This window comes from Castor canadensis, chromosome 1 (genome assembly GCF_047511655.1).
Source record: "Castor canadensis chromosome 1, mCasCan1.hap1v2, whole genome shotgun sequence".
Classification (NCBI taxonomy): Eukaryota; Metazoa; Chordata; class Mammalia; order Rodentia; family Castoridae; genus Castor; species Castor canadensis.
In genome coordinates this window covers 206860372-206873368 of record NC_133386.1, presented here as the reverse complement: position 1 = coordinate 206873368, position 12997 = coordinate 206860372, and the positions used below count along the sequence as shown (strand labels likewise).

The 12997-nt window shown below is 56.6% G+C and overlaps 1 protein-coding gene across 3 annotated transcripts in view; it reads right to left on the bottom strand.

Annotated features, from left to right (window-relative positions):
- Positions 1-624: 624 nt before the first annotated feature.
- Osbpl5 (oxysterol binding protein like 5) overlaps positions 625-12997 on the bottom strand; it is a 54375-nt gene continuing 42002 nt past the window's right edge. For all 3 annotated transcript variants that reach the window (XM_074050991.1, XM_020168802.2, XM_074050988.1), the window contains exons 10-22: positions 12145-12329; positions 11692-11773; positions 10653-10751; positions 10102-10198; positions 9196-9294; positions 7341-7438; positions 6858-6947; positions 6627-6763; positions 6043-6228; positions 5645-5771; positions 4611-4743; positions 3905-4007; positions 625-1829 (exon numbers count right to left, since the gene is read on the bottom strand). In XM_074050991.1, the coding sequence (XP_073907092.1) occupies positions 1691-1829; positions 3905-4007; positions 4611-4743; positions 5645-5771; positions 6043-6228; positions 6627-6763; positions 6858-6947; positions 7341-7438; positions 9196-9294; positions 10102-10198; positions 10653-10751; positions 11692-11773; positions 12145-12329 (1575 nt within the window). In that variant the 3' untranslated portion in view covers positions 625-1690. The remainder of the gene's footprint in view (positions 1830-3904; positions 4008-4610; positions 4744-5644; positions 5772-6042; positions 6229-6626; positions 6764-6857; positions 6948-7340; positions 7439-9195; positions 9295-10101; positions 10199-10652; positions 10752-11691; positions 11774-12144; positions 12330-12997) is intronic.

The following is a 12997-nucleotide window of genomic DNA, read 5'->3' as shown; positions in this document are numbered from 1 at the left end:
GACTGCAAAGATCCCTGGATGTAACATGGGGAAGCAGAGGTGTGAGGGGAAGAGAATGTTACATAGTTGCAAAGCAGCTATTAAGGTACTTAGCAATACAAAGAAAAACATAGTAGCTGTGACAGTGGAGAAACCCAGTGAACACTGCCTGAAGGAAGTGATTAAAGTCAAGACCTCAGTGGAGGGACAAATGGATGGCATGTGTCTTGTGATATACTGCAGTTAACAGGCATATCACTCTTGCAGCAGTCTTGCCCAAAAATGCGCAACTGGAATTAATCATGGGCAACCTTCAAACAAACCCAATTTGAGAGACATGCTGTGGTTGACAGGTCCTCTTCAGGAGGTCAGGGAAGGGGAAGACTGGGGAAGCACTCCAACTTGACCCTGAGGACCTGGGCGCCCCCTAGTGGAGAGAGGAGGCGGGAATGGGAAGAGGCTTGTGGAGCTGTTTACAGTGCTGCCTTGGTGCAAACTTCCGGCTTCTCCTGGACTCTCACCCTCTGACCTCCCTGGGTCACTCACTCAGCACCTCTAGCCCTGCATAGCCCCATGCCAGTTTTCACCTCCCCCTGGGAAGCTCCCTCCCCATTTCCAGACGTCTTGCAAGAAGAGAACACGCAACACGTGTAGTCAGTTTATTTCAAGGCATGGAACATAGACACATCCCCACATTGGGAAGGGGGAGAGACAAAATCGTAGGTAAAAAAACTTGGAAGATGAGGGGTCAGTTACAGCTGGGATGGCACCCACAGAGTAGTTTAAGGCTCCACATGTGAATCCATGGAGATGCTGACACACGCACGCTTGCACGCACACAGAGTGCACGGACATAGGAAGTGCTGCCGAACAGACGGCAGAGGCTGACAGCAGCTGCCTTGAGTATTGCAATTATGTGTATTAAAAGTGTCAGAAGAACAGGAAGACTGCATCTGTCTGCGCACGTGGCAAGCTAGTGCCTCCCTGACCTGGTCCCCCTGTGCACCGCTCCTGCTCACACGCTCACACTTGTAGTCACTGGGCAAACCCTGGGCACAAGCTGGCTCCTCCTGGCTGTAGGGGTAGACGGGGTCTGGTACCTACCTGTCCCAGGCTCAGGGCCAAACAGCACAGTAGCAGAATTAACAACTTCAACTGTTCTACCCCAAGCAGCCCAGCCTGGCAGGAGCCTACCTGACCCCCTCCCCCAGGGTGACCTCAGCAATGTGGTCAGGTTCTCAGGAAGGCTGTGCTCAGGGACAAGGAGCTCCAGGAACTCCTGGGTCTTCCCTTCGACATGCTCCTGGGAACCTCCTCTCTTGCTGAAATCCAAAGCCTGGGCAGGACTTCCTGCTCCCCAAATCTATCGATGCCATGTGCAAGGTGGGGCTGGACTGGGCATGAGGAGGCAGGATAGCCAGGGGTGCATTGCAGGACAGAAGCTGCGTTTGGCTTTAGCATTAAGGCCAGTGCTAGGCAGAGGACCCTGCAGGCAAGGCCAGTGACCACCCCCCACCCCTCCCAAAGTCCCACTGCACCCCAGGGCACAGTGCTCTTATGGCCCCAGGCCACACCTGCTGTCCTTCTGCGTAAGGTCCTCTGTGTCACAGTGGCCCTTCTTGCGGGCCTCTCTGCTCCACAGGACTGGTATAAAGTGCTTGGTGCCTGGGAGGGAGATCTGAAGACCCAGCCCTGCTGCTCTAAAAGGCTCTTATTTGAGGATATAGTTCATGAACAGCTGACAGGCCAGGAACAAGCAGAGCAGGAACCAGGAGCGGGGGCTCTGCAGGAGGCTTGGGGCCAGCGCCTGCCTGGCCTGCACTGTGCAGCTCAGCATGGCCGAGAGGTGCCTGCAATGAATGACAGGGGTGGGAGTGTGTTGGGGTCAGCACAGCCCCCCACCCCCCCATCTGAGAAAGCTGCTTTCCAGGTGCCTGGTCAGATGCTGGGCACAAAGGAGAGCTGAAGACAGGACAATCTGTCCTGCCATGCAGGGACTTGACTGCAGATGGGGTGGAGGGCTCACAAGGGGGAGGGGTCCAGGGCATGTGGCTGTGCTGGGCTTCCCGGGTGCCCACACTGGAAAGAGGAGGGTCTTGGGCTGAGGAGCTGGGCCTTTGCATCATTGCTACTGCCACTGTGGTGATGGCTGAACGACAGCACTCCTTCCTAAACCCACATCCTGAAGCCCTGACCCTGATTATATACTCCAGATTGTGGATGAAAGTGGAGATGGGTCTTTATAGGACCATTAAGTTGTAATGAGGTCACTAGGATGACCCTACACCAATCTGACTGTGTCCTTTTAAGAAGAGACGATCAGGACACAGACACACAGAGGAAAACCACGAAAGACTCAGGGGTCTTGCCACTGGGAAGCCAAGGAGACGGGCCTCAGGAGGAACAGCCCTGTGACACCTTGGTCTTAGATTTCTAGCCTCCAGGATGAGAGATAATGAATGTCTGCTGTCACAGACCTGGTTAGCGGCATCTGTCATAGCCACAGGAACAAACGCACCCGCCCTGGACTTGGATGTGTACATCAGCCTTGTTGCTTTTCTAGCTGTGCTCTGGGCCACCTGCCTGGCAGTGGGTGTCCTTTTGGGGGGTCTAGGACTCCCCTTCTTTGCCCACAACCTGGACAAAGAGCAGGCAGCCATGAAAGGCGCATGGCTCTGCTGCTGAGTCACAGGGCAGCTGTGACATCAGCCTGAAGTGCTACCGTGGTCGACTCAGCAATACCTAGAGATCTAGTCAAGGGCTGGTGGAGTGGGGCAAGTGGTGAAACACCTGCCTAGCAAGCATGAGGCCCTGAACTCAAACTCTAATACTGCAAAAAAAAAAAAAAAAAAAAAAGGAGAGAGAGCTAGTTAAGCATTGAGAGCTGGTTAAGCATTGAGTGGGGTGTGTCTTGGACATCAGGACTCCAGGCTCTCTGGACCCCTTATTCTCAGGCCTTTGGCCCCGGACTGGGAGTTACGCCGCCCCCTCCCCTGGCTCTGTGGCACTGCCGTGGATCTGTATCTGTGCATCCCATGATTCTGGCCTCTGGAGACCCTGACTAACACAGGAAGGCCTTCCTCATAGCCTGGGGCACTGGCTGTCCTCCCAAAAGACCTGCCTCCCAGGTCTCTCACCCCTGTGTCCCACCCTGGTACCCCCCCCCCCGCCCTGCCTCGTCCCCGTCCAGCCCCTTTGTGCCTCCCTCCCCAGGGTCCTATCCTGGCATGTCTTCTTTCCTTGACTCTTTCTCCTTCAGGATCCTGAGAGGAATCACAGCGACAGTCACAGCTGCCATGTGCTTGCTGGGTATCTGACCTGGAGCTCAGCCCTCCACACTCCCTGGGGCTCTGCCATTAATCCCATTTTACAGAAGGGAAATTGAGGCATGACAGACAGGTCCCTCAGCCTGGACTGGACCAGGAGCCCAGCCCTGGCACCGTGGTGGACACTACGCTCTGCTGTATTCTTGTGCTGTCTGCTGACCGGAAGGGACCATGTGGCCCTGGTGGCTCCCAGCCTCTGCGGTAATGAGTGTGGCTCCTGGAAATTCCCTGATTCTCACCACTCATGCTTGAAGAATCTCCACGTGATGACGCCACGGAACAGCATGGAGCTGGGTTGCCCAGAAGGGCGCTGTCTGTACCAGCTCCTCTCTGGGAACCACCTGCCTCTCCACTCCTTGGGGTCTCTCCTGGAACTCTTCCCAGGCTTGGGACCAGCCCTATCACCTCCCCTAGGTTCCTTGAACCTCAGGCTCAGTGTTGGCCATGCTTAGCCTGCTCAGAAAACTCTTATGTGGCCTGCACCTCCAACCCAACTCCTGCAGGAACGCAGGCCTCCTTCCGCCCCTGGCCCCCTTCCTGCTTCCTGTGCCATCTGCCAAAGCCAGGGGAAGCCCAGGGAAGATGGCAGCCTGGCCTACCTGTGCAGCTCCTGCTGGGCCTCCTTGATGGACAGAACAGCCTCCTGAAGTGCTCGCAGCCGCTGAGCCTCTCTCCTGCACCGAGGACATGGGCTTTTGCTGCCTGGATGCCCCGAGGAACCAGAGACACAGGAGGGGAGGGAGAAGCCAGGGTGAGTTGGGATGTCTGGAACCCACAGGGGCAAATTCCACACAGAGGGAGACATGGATAGGTGCTGAAGGAAGTTTGGGGAGGGATTCCAGGCTCAGCAGGCCTCTAGCAAGCCCTGGGAGACAAGAGGTCATCCACTACAGAGACAAGGGTACCACTGAGGGCACACAGGCCACCCAGTGACAGCAAAGGAGCAAAGAGGTCCACAAATGCCAGAGCAGGGGGAGGCAGGGGAAATGGACACTGCCCAGCTTGCCTCTTGCATCGTTTCTGCAGCTCAGGAAGCGCCTGGCCTGGGTCCCTCTCCCTTCTTCCCTCAACCCTGGCTACACCCCTCATCGCCCCCTGGGCTGTCCCTCTGAGAGGGCAGAACCCACAGGAAGACATCAGGGCAGAGTGGGCAGAGGAGACACATCCCAGGAAGGTGCTTCTCTGCCTTCCCATCCTGCAAAGGGGCTGGAGGCAGGAGCAGGCACTTCCTTCTTGCCTTCCTTGTCAGATCAGGGCCCCTGGCACCCCTCAGATGGAGCTTTGTCTGGTCCCTGGAAGGCTCACCAGGGACAAAGTCGCCATCCTCATCTGAGAGCTCTGGACAGGATTCGGGGGTTGAGCCGCTGCTCTCAGTGATCTGGCTGTGGCCGGAGGGCTGGTCACTGGCCTTGCGGAGTCGCCGGTCTGGGCCAGGCCTCTGCAGAGAGATGAAGACACTGTAGCTGGGACTCCTCACCACTCCCCCTGCCACCATGGGCCCCTCAGGGATGTGATGCCTGTCTATGCCTGGACGGTGCTAGAGGAGGTTGGGACATGGAGAAGGAATCCAGTGGTTTTGGAGTTGGACAGAGGTGGTGTGAATCTCTACCCTGGCATGAGATACAGTAGTCATACCCTCTTTCTGGGCCTCAGTTTCTCACTGGTGACATAGAGCTGCTGACCCTCTCTGCAGAGGGTGAGGGCCAGCCAGTCAGCTCTGCACATGCTGGGCACTTGGCTGGCACACCACAGGTATTTCTCATTCCTGGAACACGGAGTGTGTGGGCTTGGCCCACCCGGTAAAGGCATCCATGGAGGACTCTACGCATGCCCAGGTGCTTTGTGCATGGATGTCTCCCTCCCTACTTCTTCCTGGAAGAAGAGCCTCCCTGCCTTTCCTCCTGCTTTTTCTAGCTCCCAGATGCATGCAAATACTGGGTCCTCCTCTTCCCACCTGGGCAAGTCCCTGGGCTGTCCTGAGCTTCAGTTTCCTCATCTGTTGAATGGGATAATGTAGCTACTAACATGGGAGAGTACAGCTTTGGGAGGGTAGCTGGCTGGGAGCCGGGAGACCCTTCACAGTGGCCTGCATATGGAGGCATGGGGTGCCCATGAGCTGGGCATCCTGCAAATCTAGGCATCTCAGGTCCCATCTGGGCAGGGAGGGCGAGGGCAGGAGTAGGTGGGGGTCAGTGGAGACACCCTCTGGGGTGGGGTTGGGAGCGTTTCAGAACAGGACACTGAGGGAGAAGAGACAGGCAGGGAAGTGAGGGATGTGGGTGGCTGCCATACCTGCAGCTGAGACCAAGCCTAGGCCGGGGCCCTGGGAGTGTGCTGACCTTGTGTCCGGACCCTGGGCTGCCAAGGAAGGGGTTCTGAAGGGTCATGGTCTCCCGCTGCAGGGTGTGCAGGACTCCATCTTGCTCATACTGGGCAATGTCCTTCAGGGGGTCCCAGGGACTGTGGCTGGAGGGTCCAGATGGTATCCGTCACAGAGTCACTGGCCCTATAGGGAGGGCCTCTGTCCCAGCCCAGCCCTCAGCATCCCATGGTGACCACCATTCAGGGCCCATGGGGAGGGTTGGCGGGGGGCCCCTTCTCTCCCCTGCTCCTCTAGGGATTGGTTGAAGGTTGTGAGAGAAACCCGAAGTTCTCATGGTTTCTCAAGTCCAGCAGGATAGCGGGGACAGTCTGCCCCACTACGCAGGCCCTCAGGGCTCGTAGCGGCCACACTCACTTCTCGTATCGATAGCGCCACTCCTGGGTGAGTGGGTCCAGGTGGAACAGCTGTGGCTTCCAGGGTGAGAGGCTCTGCTGGCGCTCGCGGGTGCGTTGCCGCTGAGCCTCCTCCAGCACAGACTTCTCCTGTGTGGCCTTGTGCTGGTCACCTTCCCGGATGGCTCTGGTGACATGCTGCCAAAGCCTGTGGGCAAGGGACCTGCACTGAGCTGGGGCCTCAGCATCCCTGTCCCTCTGCACTGGAAGGAGGCTCAGAGAGCCTCTGTTTTGATTGCCTCCAGCAACTGGGAGCTCACTGCCTGCAGGGAGCCTGTATGACTGGGGCATTCCTTCCCCGAGATGTTTTTTACCTATGCTTAGCTCCTACCTCCTACCTGCAGGGGCTTTCTGTGGAGCTGATGGTCACCTACTGTCAGTGACAAGGTCCCCTCCATCCAGCTGTCCCCAGCAGGACATATGGTCTGCTACAAGGGATTCATTCTGAGGCCACCCTCCCTGCCAGGGGCAGGGTGTGCTCACAGCACTGGGACACTGCAACCTGCCACCTGGCCATGACAGCCTGAGGCACAGGCCAGGCCTCACCTCTCAGACTCCAGCTCAGTTTGCTCCTCAAACAGCACTGTGTGTCGCTTCAACCGCTGCCCGCGGATCTCCTCACTCGGGTTCCAGAAGAGTTCACTGCTCCCACTGCCTTCCTCCTTAATAAAGACATCTCGGTCCTGCCCCAGGTGGTCGGGTCAGGTCAGGGCTGCCAGCCTGGGCGATGACTACCATGGTGCCCAGCCAGGCTTGCCCTGAGGGATACTCCCTTACCCAGTGTCCAGTGAGACGTGCCAGGACCTCCTCTCCAGATGTAATCTTCCCTGAGATCTGGTTGATGCTGGTGCTGCCCCCAAAGAAAGGCTGCAGGGGAGGACCCGGGACAGACAGACACCAGGTGAGCAGGGAGGAGGAACAGGAGGCCCTGTCCAAAGGTGCATCCTCTGTCCATGGCTGGGATGAGGCCCAATAGTGGAGGGGGCCAGCCTTGCCCCAGTGCTTAGCCTGAGCTCTGGGTGGCAGGGTCCCTGCTGTGGGGAACAGGGCCTAGGCCTGTCCTAGCTCTGCTGTGTGACCTGCAGCAACCTCTTCCCCTCTCTGGGCATTGTCTGTCCTATGGGGCTGTAAAGACCTGCTCTCCTAGGTGTACATGTTTGTGAAATCTCCCCTGGGGTGCAGGGAGAGGAGTCCCAAAAGCCTCCCTCCTTCCCCTACCCACGCTCCCTGTCCTGCCTCCCACAGGCGGTGCCCTGCTACCTTAAGCTTGAAGTCCAACTCAGCTCGGAGGTCAGTCTTCTCACATGTGATGGTCACTTTTCCCCCCAGCTCCAGCGTCATGGTGCCATACAGGATCCCTGAAAAGACCCAGTGTTGGGGTTGAGAGGGAGGAAGGGTGGAGGAGAGGGATGGTGGCACCCCCAGAAACACAGCTGGCATGAAGAGGTGCTCATGAGGGCAGAGGCTGGAGCGTGACTTTCTCTCAGTGAATGTCCCCTGGAAAGGAGCCTCCGTCCTTGCCAGCGCCTTTGCTCCAGTTCAGGAGCCTCCACTTCCCACCTTCCCCTTGCACCTCCAGGAGCCCTGGTCCAGTCTCCCATGAGATACTTATTGCTTCTGTCACTAGGCTCTGTGCCAACACTATCTTCTGGGGGCACTGCTATGTCCCAGGATGGGGCCCAACACATTTAAAAAGGCCAGGACATCTTTTTCTCAATTAACCAAGGAAGAGTGAGTCTTCCATCTATGGCCTGATTATAAAAAAAATAAAATTAAAAAAGTAATTCCTAGAAATCAAAGGTAAACGAAACCCCCAAACTAGAATCAGGTATCAGCTGATAGCGTATCTTGGAAGAGACCTATGTCAGGGGACCTTGAAAATCCCAGTGGGATCTACTAGGATAAAGACCATTGTAAAAACCAAACCACACCCATTTTCAGTTCTGGCACTGCTATCCTAAGACTGCCATGCCTGTGATGTGGCTTAAGATGCAAAAATAGCCATGGCTGGGCATAGGACTGAGCTTTTGGTGTAGGGGGAGGAGGATTCAGACGTCAGGCTGAGGAAACACCCAAACCTGCCAGCTTGAACCTGATGCAAAGTGCAAGCGTGGATTTGACATCTATTTTAATTCTTTTCTTTCTTTTTCTTTTCTATTTTTTTTTTCTTTTGAGATAGGGTCTCACTATGTAGACCATGATGTGCTAGAACTCACGACCCTCCTGCTTCAGCCGGGATTACAGGTGTGTACCATCATACCCAGCTCTTATGATGTTCTTTTGGTCAATTATTCTTTAAATTAAAGAAATTAAAAATAATTGAAATGTTTTTGACAGTACTAGGCTTTGAACTCAGGCCCCTGAAGTTGCTAAGCAAGTACCCTACCACTCGGGTCACACCCCTAGACCTTGTGTCATTTTTTTCAAATGCACGGATTAGCAGATGAGACTGCAAGAACAAAAGGGAAATCCCCTGAAGAAAAAACAAAGGAGGAGGAGGAGAAGGGGCAGGGAGACAGAGGAGGAGGAAGAAGAGGGATGAGGAGGAGGAGCACTTGGATTCTGAGCTTCTGTGGGGAGCAGAGGGCAGGTCCCAGGCAGATCAGCATGGGGAGCTCCTATTTCCAGTCATACCACAGAGCAGGGCCTGTGACAGGCCCCTCAGCAAAAGGCAGAGCTGCAGAAAGCCCACCACGGCCGAGGTCGAGGGCGCTCACACAGGCCTGCTCTGGGCTGTGTGTAGGGATCTATGGGAACACTGTATTTCTGCTCCATTCTCTGTGAAACAAAACCTGCTGTAAAAATAGTCTTAATAAAAAAAAATAAGACAGAAACTTAAACCTTGACACAGCAGTGACACTGCAGAGCACCAAAGACATGTAAAGTTGTACCCAGCAGGGCTGAGGGGTGACAGGACAGCTGGCTGACCATCTTTACTGTGGGCACCAGAGGCAAAAGCAAAACGTTTTGCTCTGCCTGGAGTTACAAACCCAACTGTGAAAGTCATGGACAAGGGAGGGTGAGAGAAAGAAGTAAAAACAAGGGCATCTGGCACTGCAGGCCCTGGTGGAGGCCAGCCTGGGCTGCTGAGGGCCCGCTGGGGCTGCACTCTTACCTCTGCAGTGGGCATAGGGCATGGTGAGGGTGTAATCCTCCATGGGGTGCAGGAATGTGAGCTTAGCCTTGCCATCCAGCAGAGCCGACAGTGAGTTCCCTGCGGGGACGGAGACAGGGGCAGGGGACCAGTGAGTGCAGAGAGCCCCACAACACCTGGGCTGCCCCGAGGCCATCAGGTCTGAGCAGTCTTCCAATAGATTGAGAGTTCCCGAGAAGTTATCTGACCTGCTGTGTGTGAGGGGCTTGTTTCACTTAGTAACCAGGGAGTCTCAAAGGTGGAAACTTTTGCAACCAGTACGAGCCCTTGTTGGATTTTAAATATCCCATATGGAGGATGGACCCCACCCTGGGCTGAGAGTCGAAGCCTCTGCTGAGACAGGAGCACAGGGTGGAAAGGTGAGTGGAACCTGAGTGCAGACCCCACTGTCTCACACTCTCGGTCGTGCCACACGTGGCTACCAAAAATGTGATATAGTCCATGCAACTAAGACACTGTGTTTTCAGTACGATTTCACTTAAGTCTACTTGTGTATTTACTTAGTTATATATTTTTGCGGTGCTGTGGGTGGAAGCCAGTGCCTCACACCTACTAGGTAAGCACTTTATCACTGAGTTGCACCCCAGACCCCACCTTAATCAATGTAAGCCACACGAGGCCGGTGGCTATGGCCCAGCTCAGTTCTAGATCACATCTTTCCACACGGCCTTCTCCCCCATAGTCCTCACAGCTTCTCTGCAGAAGGCATGCACTCTCAGCCAAAAGGGGTGAGGCCCAGACCCACGGTCCCTCACAGGGTAGGAGGGACATGCTCAGAATACCGCAGGAGGGCCTGTGGTCCACCTGGAGCCCAGTCCTCCCCTCGTCCCTGAGGCCCCGACAACACCCAGGGTGAGGCCCCCTCACCATAGAACCTGGACTTGGCTGTGATGCTGCCACTGATACAGAAGCCATCTTTCCGATTGCTGACGTGGAAGGCAGACACTGGCGGGTGGTGGGACACCTGTGGGCAGAGAAGAGGCTCTGGAGATGCCCAGAAGGGAAATCCCAGGGAATGAGTACATTTCCTATCTCTCTCTGGCCCCAGCATCAGGCATGGGGAATTCCCAGGGAACTTGAGGTGAGTGGGGCCTGAGTCCTGGGGCCTGGGAGCAGACTGGAATCCCTGAGTTGTCCTGGAGTGTCCCCTTGGGAAATGGAATCTACTGTCTCCTCCCTCAGGTGATGCTGCATTCTTACAGGCGACACCGTGCATCGTCTGGGAGGACCCCATGGGCAGTAGCCTGGCTCAGAGCCTTTCACACTGGCAGATGTAGGGCCACCAAACACCTTGCACTCGGGTCAGACTAGCCCCACCACTGCCAGCTGCCTGCCAGAGCTGGGGGAGCCCACACCCTGTGCACAGCTGCAAGTGTACATGTGTGCATACGTGTGTGTGCACGCGTGTGTGGTCTCACCTGCTCTGCGATGTAGAAGGTGCGGCTATTGGTCTGTGGGTGGAGCCAGCAGCAGCGGAAGGTCTCTCCCAGGATGGGATTGTAGGGCTTCTTGATCCCCTGCAGGGGGCAGAGGCATCGGAGGAACCAGGTGGGAAAGGGCTGCTGTGTGTGCGGGGTGGGGTGCAGACCACGGGACAGTGAGCGTGGGGGAAGGCCCACATCTCCAGAGGGGGACTGGTTTGCTGCCAACATCCAGCAATCGCACCCTGCTTCTGCTTTGGAGAGACAACTCTGTCTGTGGTTTACATGCAGGGGGACAGCCTTGGGTATCCATCCTGTCCCCTTCCTAGCTCAGAAAGAGACTCAAGACCCCAACAAGGTCACATTATCCATGGATTTCGGGTACAGCCCAGGTACAACCTGCTTTCAAAGCTGAGCTTGGGATGCACCAGGCAGCCAGGAGACCTGGCTCTACTCCTGTCTGCTGTGTGACTCGGGTGGTCCCTTCCCCTGTCTGGGCCTCAGTTTCCCCATGTGTGCAATAAAGACGTGGAGACAGAATCTTGGCTTTCAATCTTGTGTCCCAGGCTCCTGGTAGGGTTTGGAGAGTGGGTGCAGCAGTGGGCTCTTCCCCATCACAGCTTTGCTGTCAGCTGAGTCCTGAGTTCCTCAAAAGAGGTTCTGTGACTAAGAACCCATGAAAGTCTCAATCTCAAAGATACCTTGAGGTCCAGGGGCCAGTGCTCCACCATGTGTATGGTGGAGACTCTGACACAGCCTGAGGCTGTTTGCTTGGGATTAGGGAAGGGGTCCTGCTTAGGTCTTTCAGGGAATAGGGACCAACCTTGGGGGCCTGCCCTGAGCAGCCCAGGGGGCCCTCTAAGGAAGTCAGGCCCTGTCCCCATCTCTGAGGACCTGGGCCATTATGGGGATGGCCAGTATCCTTTAAGGCTGATGGTGGTGGGGGGAGGGCTCCCCAAGGACTCAGGCCCAGGCCTGGGGATCAGGGCTGAGAACAGGCCCTGGCTGCAGCCTCCTTCCCACCAGAACCTCTCACCTTGGGTTTCTTGTAGAAGCCGGACAGGTACCACCGCAGCACGAGCTTGATGCGGCGGTAGGGGTCCTCCTCTAGGGCTGCCCTGAGGTGGGGTGGGGAACTTTGACTCCAAGTTGGGATCCCGCCACCCTCCATACCCTCCAGCCACCCCCCATACCCTCCAGCCACCCCAAACTCCATCCACTCAAAGGAAACAGGCCGCCTTGCCCAGAGGCTGTGGGCACCCCTGCTCCCATCCTGGCCCTGAGTTAGGGGCATTTCTTTGGGAAGTGGGTTCTTCACTGACCAGAATGCACCAAAGGTGCTCCCATGCTGGGACACAGAGGGGGCCGTGGCTGCCTCCAGGAAGCCCCTGGGATGCTTGTGCCCTCACCTTGGTGAGGTTTGCCTGGTTTGTGTGTGTGCCGCCCTTTCCTCCCTCCATGCCTGCACCGCTCCTCCCACTGGGCACACCTTGACAGCAAGTCTGCATGGTAGTAGTAGTCCGAGAGCTTGTTGAGAAAGGAACGGGGCTCCAGCACAAACGTGGGCAGCACCACGCGGGACAGGTCCATGCCCGGCCGCAGCTGTCGTAGCAACACCCATATCAGGTTCTTGTTTTCCTCTGACACCGTCTCCACCTGGGACATCTCGCCCAGCTGCAGCAGAGAGCCATGGTCAGGACCTGGGAAGCCTGGCAGGGTGGCCCTGAGCCCAGCTGCCTGAAGGAGCTGGAGGGCAGCAGGGGTGGGGGGATGGGGGAGGAAGGCACAGGTGGCCCTGGCTGGAGGAGGCATGGCAGGAGGTGGGGCAGTGTCACCTGACCCTTAGGTGCAGAACTTTGGCCTGGCCCTGCAGTGTCAAGAGCTGCGCTCAGCTGCATCTGCCCCTTACCCCTCCTAAAATGTGTCCTCCCTGACTGGTGAGGTGCTGCTGGCCCTCCCCAGGCCTACTCCTGCCCACCTCGGTCCCTTGTGTGTGGGTCCTGTCCCTCTTTTGCCCCTCCATTTTCGAACACGTAGAACTCTGCTCTGAGCCCCCAGGCTCTTGGTGGAGCAGCATCTGCCTGGGACCTTGGACGGGTCCCAACTGTCACCTGTCCAAGTGGTCCTGTCCTGCACCCTGCCCCACTCACTCTTTCTCATAACAGCATAACCTTCTGGCTGGGACCTGCCTACTCCATGTCCAGTTACATCCTGAGCCCACCCCCTGCCCCATGCCCTCAGCTTTCTCCTGAGTACCACTCCTCCCTGTAGGGACTTGCACTCCAGTCCCCTCCCATCCTTCAGCTGTCCTTGACCCCTGAGAAAGCCCAGTGGGGCGTCCC